Consider the following 19,915-nt stretch of genomic DNA (forward strand, 5'->3'; position numbering starts at 1 on the left):
CAAAAATTTCGAAAGAATTAAAGCAAAAGTTTTTGAGGTTTTATTACTTCATTAGTACGATCCAAATGGAAGCATAAATTATTCAATCTGTAATGCAATGCTGTATTTTTTTTCCTATCCTTTAAAAAAAGTTTTATTGAAAAAAAATGACTTGTATCCTTTTTTAATATAAAGAATTTATGATTATTCAAATAATTGATTATATCAAAACAATGAAAAACAAGGTTCTAAATAATTCTGAACAATATTCATTTCCAACTATCGTGTAAAACTAGTTAATAAGGAAAGTGATGAATGGCAACGTTTATAGCGGGCTAGTTTTTGAATTCAAAATTCATAACAAGAGTTAATTTACTAATTTTTTTATATAAAAAAAATTGGGTGATTTGGCTGCTACCCATTGTGCATCTCTTATATTTTATTATTCAATTTAAAACATCACTCGAACAAAATTTTTAGAGCCTTAGGTTGCTACTTTTTTTTGCGTTAAGCGCAATTTATCGTATAATAAGATGGAGAATCATAACTGTAAAGAGTGAAGCAGACTACTCCTGAGGTGCATCAGGAGTCCAATATACATGTAAAGTATTTTATGTGCTTCGCTCACAGTATGGGGTAATTTATTGGTTTCACTACTATATTAGGCGTGCTGTTTGGTACGTATGTTGCTTTTTTTTTTTTCTTCTTTTATATACTTTTAACTTATTTATAGTTTCTTTTAATACGTATTTTTATTATTAATGTTACTTTTTCTTTAGGTACTGACATTTTTATGATATAGTTGAAAAATGGAAAGTAAAGAACCATACAGAGCCACAAGATTGGTATGTTTTTATTCTTAAGAATAACATTAAATTAAAGGAATTTGATTTAAAGAACATTTTAGGAATTTACTTTTCCTCCTAGAATTATGTTAAATTGAAATTGCAACTTATAAACTTTGCATTATTTTTTTCTTGGGAAAAAATATTTGCATCACTCTAATTTTAGGTTAGTTCTATCTGGAATTTTATATATATGATGCTGTCCAGAATTTTAAAAATGTGATATATGTTAAAAATGAATTGATTTAATTGTGTTTTTAAACTGTAATTTCTTGTTACAACAAAATGTTTGAATTATTTATGCCAATTAAGTGTAAATGAGCATTTTGTGAGCAAATTTTTAATTTTTTTAGGAGCATAGAGTAAGAAAATGAAGCTTTGGTTGAAATCTACATTAGTCTTTTATTTCTATCTTTTACGCATTGTTAGTAGCATTAAATTACCAACATCAAAACATGGCTACAAAATCAAATAAATGAAGAAATCACCACAAAGTTATTAATAAAACTACTGTGCTTGATTATTTGGGTTGTCACATTTGAGACAAAATTAAGAGGAATATTAAAATAGATTTCAATAAAACCTTTTTAAAGTCATAGTTTTCCTAAAATTTAGAGGTCATTTAGACCACTTTATTTGTTTCAAAATTAGAAACTCTTGATTGCTGAAAATGTATGTTTATTCCTTACCCTTGAGTCAAAAAACATTATGAAATGAAATTTACAATTTTTTGCTGAGTTTCTTCTTAGAAAGTTTTCATATTTAGAGTTGATTTTACATACTTCAGTATAATTGAGATATAGAAAATTGACCCATATTTTTGTATTTAAAAAAACTGTTACAGTGGAATGAAGTCATCTCGGCTTTTCAGTCAGGGATGCCTGTAAAGAAACACAGACGTCGCATGCAGACATATAATAATTGTTTTACAGCTTCAGAAGCTGTCACATGGCTTCATTGCTATCTCATGAATAATCCTAATTTTGGTCCTGAAGTAACAAGGTATAATTTCTTTAATTTTGGATAAATATTTATGATGATTTAAATTTTTAAGAAATATTGAATGTACGGTACTTTTCCGTTAGCCGGGTGCAAATGTCACCAACTGTGAACCAAACGTGAATTTGGCAGAATTCTGCATTATTTGACGAATTTTGCTTGCGCCCTGCTAATGGATTGTGAACCAAATGCGAATTTGGCCTAAGAAATTTGGCGGAATTCTGCATAATTTGGCGATTTTTCACTTGCTCCCGGCTAACGGAAAAGTACCAAATGTACATTAAAAAAAAAAAAAAAATTACCTCTGAAGTGTTTTTATTTATTTTTTTATTTTTTAAAGTTTATTGCATTCAGTTCCATTGCAGACAATTCATACTGACATCATCCATGGATAAAGAATTCTTCAAATTTCTAAGATTTTATTGTTTTAAAAAGGATTGTTTATTTTTGTTATGAAATTATCAATTGGAGTAATGATAACAAAATATTTGGCTAAATTCAATTTTCGAAATGTAATTGGATGTAAAATCGAATAGTAATTTGATTTCAAACTTTTTATTCATGATTAATTTCAATTAAAAAATGATTTAGGTTTCTTTCTTACTATTTTAATTCTTTTAAAAGATATAATAAAATGTTTCAGAATTCAAAAACTTTTTATGCTGTCTATTTTTAGATACAGACACCATCTTTCTTATAAACGAAGCATGTTAAACAAAAGTATTGTAATTCTCAAAAAAAAAAAAAAAGACTTAAAATATTTTGATGAATTTCCTTGTATTGGATCTCCCTGAGTCCAGAAATTACAGTTTTGTATTATGTCTGTCTGTCTAAGAACTTAATTCAAAAACATTATAAGTTACATGCATGAAATTTAATACAAGTTCTTTTTACTAACTGTACAAATATCTATCAGATTTTGAATGAAATTTGTCAGTAGGATGTCTATATGTTCACTTTCCCATGTCCATGAGGATACAATTAACCTGGCAAATATATATTTATTATTGGAATTATAGATTTGTATCAAATTTCAGACCCATCATGATAAAACGTTGATGGTCTGTTAATCTGTATATCTGCAAATTTGTGAATGCAATTCTATATTAAGTCAGTGAGGGATTTCCTTAAATTTTACTTAGTTTTCTTCATTGTATTAATAACAAGAGGAGGGCACAAGGTTGAAAATTCAGTTCGGGATGAGATTTAGTATAATGGTAGTATGCATTTAGAATCCACAGTCACAAAAATATTAAAGCGCAATAGCTAGTCAATTTCGAGAAGATGGCCCTTAAACCTTCTGCATAGCTTATATTTTAATAATGTATCACCGTTGTCAAAGCATGAATTGTATAACGGATAAGATGCTGGCATAGCACTCAGGAGAACAGAGTTTTTTTTAAAAAAATTTTCAAATTAATTTAACAATTTACAAACATTTTCAATTAATATTTTTTCATTATTTTATGCAAAAATAAATATTTATTCTCCTAATTCGTTGATTATAATTTAATTTTTAGAAGAAAAATAATTATAAGTATGAATGCATTTCTTTAAATATTCAGAATTACTTAAATTAAACTAACCCTTTGCACTCGAAAAGATAATTTGATGTAAAATTATTCACTTAATACATGGACCTGTTTATTACACCAAAAAATAAATATATACAACGGTTTTAAGTTGAGTTTTCCTGAAAAATAAATCTACATCTTTTTAACATTTTGTAGGTATTTTTTAACAATTATAATTAAATAAATTGTCAAAATGGTGTACCATCATGAATGTGATTGAGAGAAGACATTCGAGTGCAAAGGTTTGATATTTTAAAGATGGTTTCAATTAATATGATACTAATCTTAATATAAAAAAATTAATGTATTTTCTTTTAATACCTGAATAATAATTTTTTTTAAAATTAAGATATAAATGCATTTTTCTTTTCAAAAATTATTTAAATAAAATTACTGACAGAACATGAAATAATAATTACATATGTAACTTAAATGATGATAAATGTTAATTAAATTACTGACACCATAAAATTATTTCATTAATATTTTTATTACATGCAAAAGGCAGAATGGTAATTATTGTAAAAACATTTCAAGCAAGATAGATGTATTTTGACATCTTGCAAAATTCATAAATAATAATTATCAACAAAAGAAACCATAAAGGAATCAACAAAACTTCATTTACATTAAAAAAGTTAGTTTTTCTTCCGAAAATTGGGCAGTGGACAAAGCATATTGTATATTACTAAAAATTTTGAACCATCTGACTATGCATTCCATAACTTAACACCTGCTTTCTACTTTTTATTTTTAATTCTTAGCATTTTGAATGCTTGCTGATATAATTTTATTTATTTCAGCTGCTCTCTTTAATTCCAGTTGCAGCTTCATTAAATTATAATAAATAATTTATCTTCATTAAAATCTTAAAATTTATAACTGTTAATGATTTTAAGATAAAAAGTTATGTTGAAATATTTTTACACTTAAAGTTATATTTGTAATTATTTTAACACTTAAAAATTAAATTTTAGTTATAAATAAAAAACTATGTATATGAACATAATATGTTTTTTTTTAAAAAAAGTTGTAACTTATTTATTAAGAGAAGATACCTTTATTTTTTCCATATAAAAATGAATATCATATTAATTGAAACTATTTTTGAATTGTTAATTTAATTTATGTCACTTTAAATATTTTTAAAAAATGCATTTATATTTACAATTGTTTTTCTTCTAAAAATTAAATTGTAATCCATGAATTAGGAGAATAAATATTTATTTTTGCATAAAATAATGAGAAACATATTTATTAAAGCTGTTCGTAAATTGGTAAATAAATTAGAAAAAAGCAAAAAATGCTAGCTCAATGATCTTATTCGGGTCTCTCGAATGCTACGGCCAGTATCTTAACCACTATGCTATTCCTGCCTCGGCGATGGTGACACTTTATTAGTATATAAATTATACAGAAAGTTTGAGGGCCATCTTCTTGAAATTGACTGGCTATTGCGTTTTAATATTTTCGTGAGTGAACATTCTAAATGTATATTACCATTATACTAAATCTCATCCAAAACTGAATTTTCAAACTCGTGCCCTCCCTTGTAAGCATACAATATCATATTATATTAGTGTACAGTAAAGTCAAGGGGAGGTTACTCCCACTGGCTTTATTAGTCTTGTTTAAAATTATTCAATATTGCTATATTATTAAAAAAATTTCAAATAATATTTTTTTCTTTTTTTTTTTTTTCCAATTCTGTCACATAAATTGAATTTTCCAAAAAAAAGGGGAGGGGGGAGTTGTCAGGGCATTGGAAGAACTGGGGAATACAGGAAATTTAAATGTTATTTGTGTAAGAGAGAAATTTTAATTTCTTATGGTTCTGGTGTGTGTGTGGCAGCCCTGAAAATGCTTTGAAGACAGATTTATGAAGCTTAACTTTTTGTGTAATTGCAGTTAAGGGTGAGAGATTAAAAGGAAAAAGAATATAAATATTACTTGTATGATTTTTTTCAATAAAAAAAACTAATCATGCACTATTTTATAAATTATCTTTCAACTTTTATATATTTTTAATATGTTTAGAATAATGCAATTACAAAACATTCTTCAATTTTTTATAAATTTTATTTCAGACAACAAACAGTTAACTTGTTGCAGAAATTTTTGAAATGTCACGTGATTGAGTGCATTATTGTGAGGTCTAAGAATAAAGAGTTTAGTGATGATTCCCATTTGTACAGGTATTTTCTTTTCAATTGCATTTATTTTGTTGATAATATGCTTTTTCTAATATAGTAAAATTCTGTTCTTAAATGTAAAATTGTTGTTATTTTTTCAAACATTATAAAATATAGCAATATTTTGTCATATTTTTATCATCTTTAAAAAAGATCTGAAGATTATTTTTAATTAATTGATAAGATTTTTTTTTGATAATCTATGTGTGGCGATTAAATATTAATTTTATGCAATGTATTTAAATTTATAGAATTTATTTTGAGTAAAATATGTTATTTAGAAAAGTGATAAATAAAAGATTTCAGCATTTTAAAATTTTAATAGTTTTAATAAAACTCTGAATACTATGACTCTGTTAATTTTTTTCATTTGTTCTGGTGAACATTTGCTTTATTCTGATATTTTAGTGATGTATATGATCTTAAAAATTAAATAAAGAAAATGTTATTGTAAAATAAAATTATACTAAAATAGATTTTAATTAATTTTTCTTCATTTATATTATTTGAAGTGATAATTTTAATTTTGTAGGCAATAATAAGTTTTAAAGATTTTTTGCAAATAAATAAATAAATCTATTTAAACCCAGCTTCTTCATTTGAAATTATTTTCATATGTATATAATTATAACTTCTATTTCAGTTTTAATTATTTATATTGTTTTAAATCATATTAATTTCCTTTTTTAGATTCTCTCCTATATCCCAGATGTGTAAGCCTTCTGCTGTGTGTCTCATACAATCCCCATCCTTTGGTTCAAGAGATCGCAAAGTGGAAAAGGTAGAAAAAAGTACAAGATCTCCACCTCTCATCCAAAAAGAAAATCTTCCTGAGTGCCATTTTGTAGAAAGGAAACTTTCAGCTGATGAATTGAAATTAGTATGGAAAAAAGTAACTTTATCCAGGTAAAGTAAGTTTTCGTATTTAAAAAAATATATATGTATACTGATATTAGAAAGAAAATTCCTGCCCCCCTCTTTAATATGGCAGCATTTGTAAGTTTTGCTTGCAGTATAACTTTTCTATAAGAGGAAAAATTCTGCTGAATACAATAAAATTTAATCAATAAAATATTGAATTGCACATTTTGTAGCTACATAAGGTTGATATTGAGAAAAGCTATATAAGATAGATAATTGATTATTTGTATAATCAATAATATATGTATATTCTTATAAAAAGTAAGATTTTGAAATTTAACAGCATTGAAACTCCAATGCCCCTTTATTGTATTTTCTTGTTAAATAGTAGATTTAACAAATGCATGTTACATAACAATTTTTTTAAAGTTTGTTATGATAATTCTTTTTATTTAAAAATCATTTTAAGTTAGACTATTATTGCAGCTAACATGTTTCTTAAAATGGTTATTTTGATTTATTTGAATATGGAATGATTCTATGGCACAAGATCTAAGTAGAGAATGCTTTGGACAATTATTAATTTTCATTTAGATAAATATAATTAGAAATTCAATAATTAGTTTTTTTTTCATCAATTTGATATGAATTGAAGACTCTTTAAAAGCATATAACAGTTTCAGAAACAAATATAAAATTACATTCTGAAGCAAAAATTATGTCATATTCAGTATTATTTGAAGTCATTATTTATCTGGATTCTTATTCATCTTTGAAATGCATTCTATTTAATTTGTTTGATAAATAAGCTTCTTTATGGCAAATTGTTTTTCATTTTGCAGTAGATTGATTACTTATTTTCATTACAATAAGAAATAATTAGTTATTATTTTAAAAATGGTTTATCATGCAAAAAGTTTTTAAAAAATTTACATTACTTTAAAATATTTATTTATTTATAATTTTTGTGAACTTTCATTCAATCTTAATCGAAATAATACTTTTACTGTTTATACCATTATTTTTAATTCAATTGAATTTTATTATTAAGTGTAAATTTAAGATGTAGTGCAAAATTGGTCTAAGTATTTTATCTCTATCCCTTTCTTTCATATTTCAATCTTTCATAATATGCATGTGAAAATACAAATGTAAATATTGAGTGGTTTTATTTCTTATTTAGGATAGAGAAGTTATTCCCATCGGTATTGGACAATCTTGAAGAGAAGGACATAGATGGTTTAATTATTAAGCATAATGTGTCACGACTGAGCAAAACTGGTGTAGTTTGTTTAGTTGATAAAACAGGTCAGATCATTTATTTTGAAAGCTATGGACTGCTTGTAACTATTCTACTTTTTAGTATTATTGACCTTCTTTCCCCCTCTTATATTCTTTCAGATGACATACCTCACTGGGTTATATCTGCTATGAAGTGCCTAGCAAACTGTAAGTTTTTTTTTTTAATGAATTAAAATATTCTAATATAATAAAGATATGAAATGAAAATCAATGCATAAATGTCTTATTCAACCCCCAAAAGTTAATTAGTAAACTTTCATACTTATGTATTAATTGCGTGCCATTAAAAATAACCTCTTATTCAAAAGCACTGAAGATGACATATTTATTGCGACCAGCAATTAATTAAAAAAAAAAAAAACTGGCAAAGATATGAAGTTACTCTATTTATTATGTTTGCCAATGATATACAATTAAATTTAAAATCCTCCAATAACATGTGGTTAATACACTAGCATCTTTAATTTTGTATGTAATTAATTATTATGCAGAAACCAAATTTTTAAGATTAATCGGAAAATCCGATTCTGTTTTTAAAAGTATAAAATTGTAGAAAATCCAAGCTTCTAATTAGGCAACAGAAAATAAGTAGCCATTTAAGCCATTAATTCCCTCAAACTGTTCACAAAGATATTGGTTTTATTCTACCCTTAAGATGTACTTTTATATATCTAATTTTGAATGTGTAGAGCAATAACTTGAAGACTGTTTGCATTTAGACTTGACACATTTCAGCATTAGAGTGAAGATTTTGATTTCAGTTTCTTGAATTGTTTTTTTACATTATTTAGCAATAACTTAAATCCTTTTCTAATGTATTTTGATTCATATGCTTTTTCCCCCCAGGGCCAAATGCTAGTGGAAGTGGAAGCTGTTTACCAAATTATCCTGGATTTGAGAAAGATGTTTTCAAAGTTGTTCGGGATTTTTTTATTAATACTCAAGTTCCTCTGTTGACAGAATCCCTAACCCCTCTTCTCCTTAAAGTTTTCTGTAAATATTTTTTTTTTTTTCATCTATGTATGCATTTAATGTATAATTTTTAAGAATATCTTTTCCTAAAATATTGCAAAATCTGCTAGATAAAAGCATTAGGATTTAATTAATTTTTTTTAATATAAATATTAAAAAAAAAGACTTATTCTTTTTTTATGTGTAGCTATTATTTTCTTATTTTATAAATTTATTTTTTTAAAAAATTAGCAATTGCATAGTTGTATTTTATCTGTAATTTATACTATAAATTGTAAACCTATATTTCATCTACTGTAGCAAGAGTTTTAATTTCTGATTTTTTAAAATTTTTTTTTGCACATAATTTAGGCAATAATTTCAAATTGAAAACACTTAAAGGGTTCATAAAAATCATGTTACCGAATAGCAAAATTTATTTGGCTCAGTAACATTTGAATGCAGTTTTTCAAATGTTTTCATTAATTTTAATGAAAGATTTTGCTATGAAAATGTTATCTGTGTTTGGGAAAATTTTATCTCTATCTTAGATACGACAAATGATATTTATATGTTATAAAAACAATTGAAATTTTTTTACTGTTATTTTTACTTTCAACAGCTGCTATCTCTAAAATTATATTTGCATTATTATCTTTATTGGTTATTGCATACTTTTTTAAAATTTTAATTATCTGACTTATTGACCACTCTGTACTAAAAATCCAATGGGCTGTTTATACAACTAAAGTTCTTGTGATTTATTTTAATAACTTGTGAAAGAAATTGCCTCTTGTTTTATTTCTTATTATTATATAGGGATTCTGTAATTTCATTGGAAAAAAAACTAGTAAAAGCTCAATGTAATAATTTGTTACTAAATGCTTAAAAATAATATCAGTTAATTTTAGCACAACAATAAGTTTTAAATGTTGAGTATTACATATTTCTTTGTGTACTTTATTTTGTAATTCTATTTCCTTGCAGGAATGATATCTAAATGGAATATTATTTTTTTTCTTAAATTTGAAATGATTTGAAAAATATTTTTATAATTGTTTGCTAAAAATTTGAATATTGAAATATTTGTAAAAAGATGTGTTGTTTTCTGATCTGCTCTGTTATTTTATTTTTCTTAGGTCATTTCACTCATCATCAGTATATTGATTTCAACAGTGCCAAAACTCAGTATGTCACCTCTATGCTTAATACTAGCACTAAATCACATTTATCAGCCTCAGATATCAAAACTTCAACTCCCCTCACTTTTGCTGATCAAAACTCAAGAGTACAGGAATATGATAGAGAAGCAACTAGTCACGGTAAAATTCTCCTCGATGATCCTGATTTAATGTGGGATTACCCTTCAACTGTTATTTATGAGACTGATTTTGCAACATCAAATCCTATTACTCGTGTAATTGCCAGTGATAATTCAGGTACCAATTCTGTTGGTAGTATTGAATCAGTAAGTACTATCAGTGTCTGCAGTCAGAGTAACAGGCCAGAAGATTTATTAAGGTAAGGATATGTTCACAGTAAAAATTTACTTTAAATATTTTTGTGCTATCTGTCTTTAATGAATATTACCTAGTTTTATTTGGTATTTAAAGAATATAATATTTTTTAGAGTTTTTAAGTAATGTGAAGGCAGTTAATAATAGACAAATCTAAAAAATTAAATAAGACTTTAATGATAATTTATTATATCATATTTGCTTGTAGAAGAGGAGGTTCGGTTTATTTTGAAGCTGTTGACTGATGCACAAATAAATACCCTGATAATTTTGGGTTAAAAAAGTTATGATTTTTATTCACTACTTCAATTAAATTTTACCAAATGCAAGATGCTGAAACTATTTTCTTTTTAAACATTTTGTCATTTCAATTTTTCCATGTAATCATTTATTTAAAAACTTTTTAAACAGTGATAGAATCTGTGAAGATAATATCTTTTTTCTGTAGCAAGGATGGAACATTCAAAACTTGCATCATCTATAGAATGTTACAGAATTTAATTGATCTGAAAAATAGTAACAATCAAATTGTTGAGTATATGAAGATTGGTTGTTATAATTATTTGATTCCTGTATAGACCCTCCCACCACCACATCTTCTTGCTTTTATTAAAATTCTCCATTTTTTCATAATTTTTAAGACTCAAATTTTTTGCTTCTATTTCATTCTTTGTTTAGTTTTGAAAGTCCATAATTGTTTTAATTTGCATATTTGTAAGCTATAAGTTAGTAAATATGAAAATACAGGTAATGCAAAGTAATTTTAAAATGGTCTAATTCGATTTATTCTACAAGTACGTAAGTGAGGTCTCTGTAAATTGTTGGTTTTCTGTGTTGATTTACTTTTATTTTTTGTAATTGATTTGTATTTAATTACTTTTTTTATGAAAACTGAAAATTTTTAACATGAGAAATATGGCATGAGTAAATATGATAAACACTTTTTTAATGATATTATATTTGAAATTTCTTAAAGAAATTCATTAAAAAACTTTCTAATATGTTTATTTATTTTCAGATCTAAAGCACCTCTGAAAGCCTGGAGCTCAAATTTGTATTTGCAAGATGAAATAAAAGAACACATAAGTCCTCGGAAATATTCTCAACTTGAATTTCAGGATAGCCATTCACTTGACCATTTTTCTTCTGGTTCTAATGTTTATTTATGTGAAATAAATGATTTAGATACTTCAAATTTGAGTGCAAAAACTGTCATTGAAGTAGAACAAGACAATTGGAGTGATTCATCGAAGCGGTGCAATAAACAAGGATTATATTATTCATCCAGTGCCATATGTGCTGAAAATTCATCTAGTCGAATAAATCAAACACCCCAAAGAACCATTAATCAAAGCATTGAAAAAGGTAAGTTTATTGCAGCCTTTAATGTGAATATATCCTCTTTCATTACTTAGTAAAGGTATATTAAACTAGTTTGCAATCAATATATTTGAATTAATACATATATTTTATAAAATTAAATTAAATACATTTGATATAAAAATTTATTGACTAAATTTATGTTGCAGTTTTAAATTGCAGCACAAAATTAAATATTAAATAAAGATTTTTCTAATTATTATTATTTTACTTTTAAAAATGACTTGGTGTATATTTTTTATAAGTTTGAAAAAAATTCAGTTTGAAATTATAATTTCTCTTGAAATAATGTAATTGATTGTAACTTTTTTTTTCATTATTTAGTAAAATAAAAAAATATTCTAAAAAAATTTTTAATTATAATTTGTTTTCAATAGGATTTCATGAAAAGATCTAGAAAAAAATAATTAATATTGTTTTTTTTTTATCTCATATCAGCTCAGCTATGGTAGACACAAAATCAGTTTGCTATTTTTATTCAGTTAAAAGGCTATTTCCAATTAATATTTTAAGCTGAAACATTATATAATTTTGCTGTCAATATTTAGGGCATGTTCATGCATAGAAAATTTTATTAAACAGTCATGAGCATGTTGTAAAAAAAAGCTATACTTTTTTTAAAAAAATTATTAAAATGATGAGGAATGTTCATTTAAAATAATTAGCATTATTAATTAGCTTTTTTCCTTTACTTTAAATATTTTAATGTTATTAATGACTCATAAATAATATGTTATGTAATTGATGAATCACTAATAGCATATAATTATGATAACAATTTATTTTTTTTTTAATTTTTTTTCCCCTTTAAATGTTTAGTTGATCAAAAATGTTTAAAACATTTTTTTAAGTGGCATCTTTATAGATTCATAATTTTATTGCTTTAAATCTCAATTGTAACCTGATCAATTTCAAATAATTCAATGATAAACTTTTAGAATTTAAAATTACAAAATTTTATAATGTTTTAAATCTTTTCATGCTTTAGAGAGCTATTTTTTAAAAATAATTTAATGCTTAAAATTAAATGCTGTGTTAAAAAAAAAAAAAAAAAAAAAAAAAATCTAAGCTCTTTTTGATGGACATAGTAAAAATTTATTAGAATCGTTATAAATAGCTATATATTATAAATAGCTAATGTTTTTCTTATAGTCTATATCTTCAACTAGTAAAACATTCTTTTTTACATTTACAGCAAAGGAATATTGTGAAGAATTGAAGCTGTCATTTCAGTTGATTCTTTTACTTTTACCATCTGTAAATCGAAGGCAGCTCCATTTATTGATGAGACTTATAAATAAAGTTTTGAAGAATGGAAAATTTGTCCTAGATGTGCAAACATCAATGCGACATTATGTAAGCATAATTTTTTATGCTTTTATTTTTAATACTCCATGATTCAAGATTACAGAAATTTATTTGTTCTTGTAATCAGAATAATATTCATCCATTTTAAAAGAAAATCAGTTTTTAATAGTAAATAAGAAATTGCAAACTTATATCTTACAAATAAGTAAGAAAAGAATAGTAAGAATATTTTGCTATATTTATTTATATGTCTTTACATTTATTTGAGTATTGTCCGTGTGATTTTTCTATTTCATTCCTTGAATAAAAAGAAAGATAGAGCAGTAACTCTGCTATAGTTTGCAATTTTAACTTAGTTATTTTGATTTTTTTTTTTTTTAATTTTTAGTTTTTAAAGCTAATGAACTGAACTTTTTTGCATTAAATATATCTATATTCTTAAGAATGTTTAATTAAACTATATTTATAAATACTAATTTATCTACCTTTGAACTTAACATAAAAAACAAATAGTTGATCTTGTTGCTCAAATTTGCTTAACCTGATTCCTTTTCATACTTGAAAGAACTTATTTTATCTTTCATCTGCATTTGAAGAAAGAGTGTTTGCTGTTAGCTAAAAGTCAGTTTAAATAAATAATAAAACATTTTAAAAGTGTAATCATTTGACCTTAAGTGTGGGGAATGCATTCAATGTATTGATTTTTATTTATTTTATATTTTTATTTTTAGCTGTTAGAAACATTTTTACCTGCTATTGTGCAGTCTGATCAAAACCGTTTACTTCTGCTTGAAGTAACAGCCTTCCTTGTTGATAATTGTGAATTTTTATTCCAAATTCCAAAAGGCTTGAAACAAGAAGTGGAAGATCTTTCACGGTCATGTTTTGGAAGAGTAAGAATTGTTTCTTTCCTGTGCTTGCTTTTGCATGTTTATTCTTTCATTGGGTTAAATATCTGCATGCTTTTCTCATTTAATCTGAAAGCTTAATGGCTCTCTAAGGCTGAAATTTTAACCTTTCAATGTCTGCTTTTGATTATTATTTTACATTAAATTCAGTTCTTGCTTGTCTTTTAGAAAATGCTTCTGAAGATTTGTGTAAAGATGAAGAGTTTAAAATATCTACAGAAAATTAATTTTTCAAGAATTTATAATCATTTGTAAAAATTAATAACTTTAATTAGTAATAAAGAATAATAACTTTTTAAAAATCAATAGAATTGTGAATAACTATGATTTCAGTCTTTCATGGTACTTTAAATTATAAAATTAAGATGAATTATTTTAAGCATAAATTTTTAATGCACCTCTTCAATATTTTTTTTAAAATAAAGACCTGATAACTCTATTATGATTTCTATTTCTTGTTCATTAATGAAGAATTTGTTTTAATATTGTATCGAATAATCATTGTTTAGTTCATTATCCTTTATAAATTATAATAAAATTTAGATTGGAACATATATAGAAAACTTTAATCTTTTAATTTTTAAATTATAAAACAAATTTTTCTTTCTATTCTTAGAAGTCTGTTTAGATGTTTATCTATTGAGAATAAATACCACTCACTAAAAGCTTAAGATAATTTCATTTTTCTGTTTTTATACATTTATAAATGAAATAGATTGAAGCTATATTTTATGATGATTCTGTAATAATTCTATTAATAATCTTAACTGCCTTTTTTTTAAAAATTAATTTTTAAAAAAAGCTTCTGATATAGATTTGAAATTAATTAGTGAAAGCACTTATTACAAAGTGGTCCCATTATTGATTTTGAAAATCATAATTAATCAATAAATAAAATAAATGCCAGAAAATTTTTAATTATTGTTAAAATAAATATGGAAAAATAGAAAATTCCCAATGAAATGCAGCTGTTGTTTTAATTTTTTTATCATTAAAAAACATGTTTCTTAAACCATAGTAAAATCTGAATTTTAAAAAAAATGTGGTAAAATTCTATTTAATAATAGACATTAAATTTTTTTTTCAATTTATTACATTACTTGATTTTTAATACATAAGAAATGTTATCATTCAGAGCTAATAATGGATGTAATGTTTAACTGTTAAAATTTTTTACCTTGTCTTCAAAACATTCCATCCTATTATTTTCTATTCTACGGCTATCAGGAAAAGGCATGCAGCAACCGAATATTATTATTTGGTTGTCAATGTAGTTGATTTGTTGATAAATTATGTTTCAACATATCTATATACTGTTATTTCTCTATGTCTTGCCATTAGTATTGCACTTTTCACTCCATCAAAAAATGCTCTCATTTGCTTGAGTTCAAAAGTCATCTGCTTTCTTCTGTGAGGCAAGGAATGAGAATAATACACAATCTTTACAGTCTCAGTTAAAGAATCAAGTATTGAAACTATTTTTGCTTTAGATCTCTTCAAAGTTCCTCTAACTGATAATGTACAAGCATCATGTAGCATTAATAGCTTTAAAGATTTATTAGCACGTTGATCATATTTCTTTATTGTGCATATTATATTTCTAAGAATATATTGACATGTAATTCTTGCACATTAATTTGTTCTTGTAAATTGCTTTGATGCTTGCTTGTCTCTTGTTTTGGGTGAATTTCTGGGTTGCACTCTTTCCTCTCATGATGACTTCTGCTCTCCATGGCTTTGTTGCAGATTAAATATTCTGTGGATGATACCTGTTTACTTACTTATTGTGAAATGGTTTCAAAACAGCAGTATGAAGAACAAAGGGTTTCTGTTTCTCAAGAAGCACTGAAAGGCCTCTTAAATAGTATTCTACATGATCAAAATATTACAGAAAAGGAGAGGAAAAGAAAAATGAAACAGGTTTGTGCTACTTTTTTAAATTCATTTTATCATACCTGTTTTTTTAGTAGAATTTTTTTTTATTTAATTATGTAGTTTTTGATTTACTTCAATTTTTTATTTAGTATAATATGCTAATTTTGGTAAATTTACATAAAACATAATATTTGTAGAATCTGAAAAATACTGGCAAAGAACTAAATTTAATACTGAATAAAGTCTGTTTATTATAATAAACACAGCACTTATACAGAAGGTTGAATTTTTATTAAAGTATACTCTTATTTGTTGATGCAGTAGAATATTCTGCAAGTCACTTATTGTTGAAAGATTAATTTTATATATTTAAACTAGCATGCCAAAAAAATTTGTGACAAAAGCTTGTTTCTCAAGGAATCGAACTTCATTTTCTAAGGTGAATGGCCTACTTATGAGCCACTGCAATATGATAACCTTATAATGCAACATTACATATTTATAGAAATAATTGTCTACATTTTTTTTTAGAAGGTAACAATAATCTTAATTATTTTTTAAAAAATATTTTTTGTGTTGATATTGCAATGGCTTAATTATATGCAATGATTAATTTACTCTATTCTAATTTTTACTTAATCCCATGAGTCACTTGTTATCATTGTTTTACAGTTTAAAGAAAATCATCCAGATGTATATTATCTCCAATTTTCAAAGGAAGATGCAGCACCTAAGCCTAAGCAAACATTACTGGACAAGCTTGCAAAGTTAAGAATATAAAGCTCAATGGGATGTAAGTTTTTTTAATTAAACATTTAACAATCATACTTGTATTTTGCTGTTGATCATATTTGCTTATATACAATTTTTATTTAAAAAAAAGGACTTTTTTTTTTTTTTTTGCTAATTATCTGTTTTATTAGCATTTTTCCATCATAATGAACTTGTAACATATTTCCTTTCTTTATTCTGGTATAAACTAATTCTTCTATAATATTGTGTTTCCTAAACATTGTAGTTTTTGTCTAGATATTGTCCTCATTATTGTATGAGCATGAATTAGTTTTTACACATTGAAAACTATTCTTCTCAGTTCTTATGCATATCACATTTGATTACAGTATTGATTTTATAACAAAAAGTATAAAATATGTTTTAAAAACATGATATGTTAACCAAACTAACATTCCAAGAATTAAATATAGTATTTTACTCTAAACCGACTTATGGGATCGAACATCTATAGAATTACAAAGAGTGTCCAGACTTGATGCATTTTTCTATATGTGGAAAATGAATCAACAAAATATTAGCGAGAAAACTATTATGTAAGGTGTTGAATAGGATCACATTAAACAGAAAAATCATGTACTGAAAGCAAAAGTTTTAAACTTTTAACAGAAAAGAATAGAATATTTCGATAGATGCACCAGACTATTGGGGAAAATTAATTAAAGAAAGGTTTCTGTATATTTTTCACTGTTTGATATAAAATTATTTAGAAAATGTATATTTAATTCATTTGGTATTATTTTCAGAATTTGCCTTCTAAATCATAATTGGAATTACTGAGCATTATAATTGTTTCTTTATAATTAGCCATGAAACTTTTATGTCACTAATCTATAAAAGAGCTTTGAAATTGTTTTTATTCTATGTGAATTTTTAAAATTTATTAATACAATATTAATATTTTTTCCTTTTTTATTAATATAAAATGCATGAATTATGAAAGCTGTTTTATGAAAGATTATGTATTTATGCTGATTATTAAATATTAGGGAATCAAAAAATATTAACTTACATCTTTGCTGTAGAATATATTAATATTAAGTTGTTTTTTTTAGTGTTAATGCAAGGAAGAAGTATAATAATCACCAAAAAAATTTTGAATTCAAGATTTTGATGAATCTCCACATTTTAGACCACCCTAAGTTCAAAATATTCATTTATAGATTTTTTTTATTTATTTTTTTTTTTTTTTTGAAATTTAGGAAAATGTCCATTTGTGACAAAGATAACTCATTAAGGCTTTGAATAGACCAGTTAAAATTTGGTATACAGTCTTTACACCAAATTTGCAAATTTCTCTGAAATTTTGAGTACTATCTGTTCAGACATAATCCGTCTGTTCAAATATAAGTTAACACAATAACTACAAAATAAAGAGAGTTTATAGTTTTATTTAAATGAAAATCCAGTATGCGCAATTAAAGTCAAATATGCCAAATGCAAATGTCAAATTTTGAGCCAAATGCAATGACGGGTTTTTGGTCTATACTTTCAGAAATGTGCGACTTAAATTTGGTATTTGTTTGGTATCAAATTTGGTATGGGATTTTTTTACTGCAAGTGCAGTTTTGTCAAATTTTTGGATACTATTAATGCCTGCCAGGTATTAATCGCCAAATAACTCGCCAAGGATGACAACATATTCTGTATAAATGCTAGATTTTTGTCAAAAGTTAATATTTTGTAACTATTCTATACTAATGCCATGTAAGGCATTAGTATACAAAGTTCTTGGGACATCACTCCCTATGGTTTTTACAGAGTCTTAATGTTAATATTTGGAAATTTTTAGGGAAAATCTCAGTTCAGAATTTTAATGCTATCTGGCATTATTCTAGATTTTTTTTAAGATTGATTTAAAGTTACTTTTAAACATTGATAGATCTTTGATTATTTAAATTCAATAATATTTTTTAATGTGTAATGCAGTTTTTATTTTGCAAAGTAAACGGAATACAGTTTGATAGGTTTGAAATTAGTAAATTTGCTGTTAATTCTTTCTGTCAAACCATCATCAAATTTTTTTCAAAAATGCATGCCATTTATTAAAAAGAAAATCTGATTTTTTTTCCCCCTTAAATTTTTTTTTTTTCCATAAAATTATGTATAAAATTGTTTAATGCAGGAAACTCTGAAAGTCAACAAAAACATATGATACATTTTAATATCTATTTAATTGATAAATTTATGCTGTATCCTTAATTTATGTTCTTTTCTCTTTTTAGGGAAAATGTACTTTAAAAACATGAAAGGAAAAAATGGCAAAATTGGCATTGAAGAATTTTAATTGCAAATCATATTTGAGTATAATTAAGTAATAAAAATGTTGACCAAATTTTTTAATGTTTCATTAAAGAAATGTATACCTGTTTAAAACATTTCTAAAAATAGAATACTAAAAAAATAATGTTCATTTGTGAATAATGAGGATAATTTGCAAGATCATATACCAACATCATAACTTTTGAAATTTTTTATATAATAGACTAAGAAACTTTGAGTATTTTTTTTATATTATGTTAAATGACATGCATATACTTGTGCCATAGATAGATATTTCATATATCCCCCCATTATTTATTCTAAATCATATTCTTCATAATTAAATATATATAAAGTTTCTTTTAGATTAATATATGGCAGGAAAAAAAGATATTCTTGATTATTAACACCTTTAATTGTTGATGCCCAGAAAGTTGAAAATGATAGGTTTGCTTTTGGAAGGATACATATGTTTCTTGCAAATTTTATTAGATTAGATTATTTAAAAATTCATTAATTAAATAAATAATTTGCTGAAAATGTTTCGTTTTGCTTACAAAAGTTCTATATGATATGCACTGTTTTATTTATTATTAAGATTTGTATTTTGCACTCATGTTAATTAAAGAATACATTTTTCCGCCTTTAATATGTTTGTGTTTAACATTAAGTACAATTGTATATATAAATGTAATAGCTATTCTTCTGGTAGATTTTTGGTATTGATTACAAAGGTTTTTTTTTTAGCATTTTTTTAAAACTTGTTTGGTGCTGTTTTATTGTGAATTATTTTGATGTATAAAACATATTTTATTCTGTATTACATAAAATCAAAGTTTTAGTTTGTTTATTTTTCATAAATGTAAGTTTTATTTTAGTGAACTAGTCGTAATTTATGATCTTTTTTTACAAAGTGTATCTCTATATTCAAATATAAACAAGTATGTTTTACAGAAGTTAGTTTTTTTGTTTTTTAACATTTGTTTATAAATATCGAATATACAGTAAAAGCAACATTAAGAATTGTTGCAAATTATATATTTATTTAACACTTTCTAATGAATAATTTGACTGAGGGCAGAACATTACTGAATAAATCATTTATTATTTATATTGAAATATTTTTTATAAAGTAAATCTAATTTTTAGTACTGTTTTTTAAAAACCACA

At 24.6% G+C, this 19,915-nt stretch overlaps 1 protein-coding gene across 2 annotated transcripts; it reads left to right on the forward strand.

Annotated features, from left to right (window-relative positions):
• The first annotated feature begins 323 nt into the window (after positions 1 to 323).
• Positions 324 to 19,816, forward strand: LOC129989359 (DEP domain-containing protein 1B-like). Of its 2 annotated transcripts, none has more exons than XM_056097848.1 (15): positions 324 to 656; positions 759 to 824; positions 1,669 to 1,826; positions 5,485 to 5,592; positions 6,280 to 6,495; positions 7,634 to 7,758; positions 7,852 to 7,899; positions 8,599 to 8,745; positions 9,843 to 10,224; positions 11,239 to 11,585; positions 12,796 to 12,956; positions 13,640 to 13,801; positions 15,563 to 15,736; positions 16,364 to 16,484; positions 18,709 to 19,816. In XM_056097848.1, the coding sequence occupies exons 2-14, from the start codon at positions 789 to 791 to the stop codon at positions 16,469 to 16,471; spliced, it is 2,172 nt and encodes a 723-aa protein (XP_055953823.1). In that variant the 5' UTR covers positions 324 to 656; positions 759 to 788; the 3' UTR covers positions 16,472 to 16,484; positions 18,709 to 19,816. The 2 variants fall into 2 exon arrangements, with proteins under 2 accessions (XP_055953823.1, XP_055953824.1); XM_056097849.1 differs by having other exon boundaries at positions 15,623 to 15,736.
• Positions 19,817 to 19,915: the final 99 nt, after the last annotated feature.

The sequence above is a fragment of the Argiope bruennichi genome, chromosome 10 (genome assembly GCF_947563725.1).
Source record: "Argiope bruennichi chromosome 10, qqArgBrue1.1, whole genome shotgun sequence".
In the NCBI taxonomy this organism is placed as follows: Eukaryota; Metazoa; Arthropoda; class Arachnida; order Araneae; family Araneidae; genus Argiope; species Argiope bruennichi.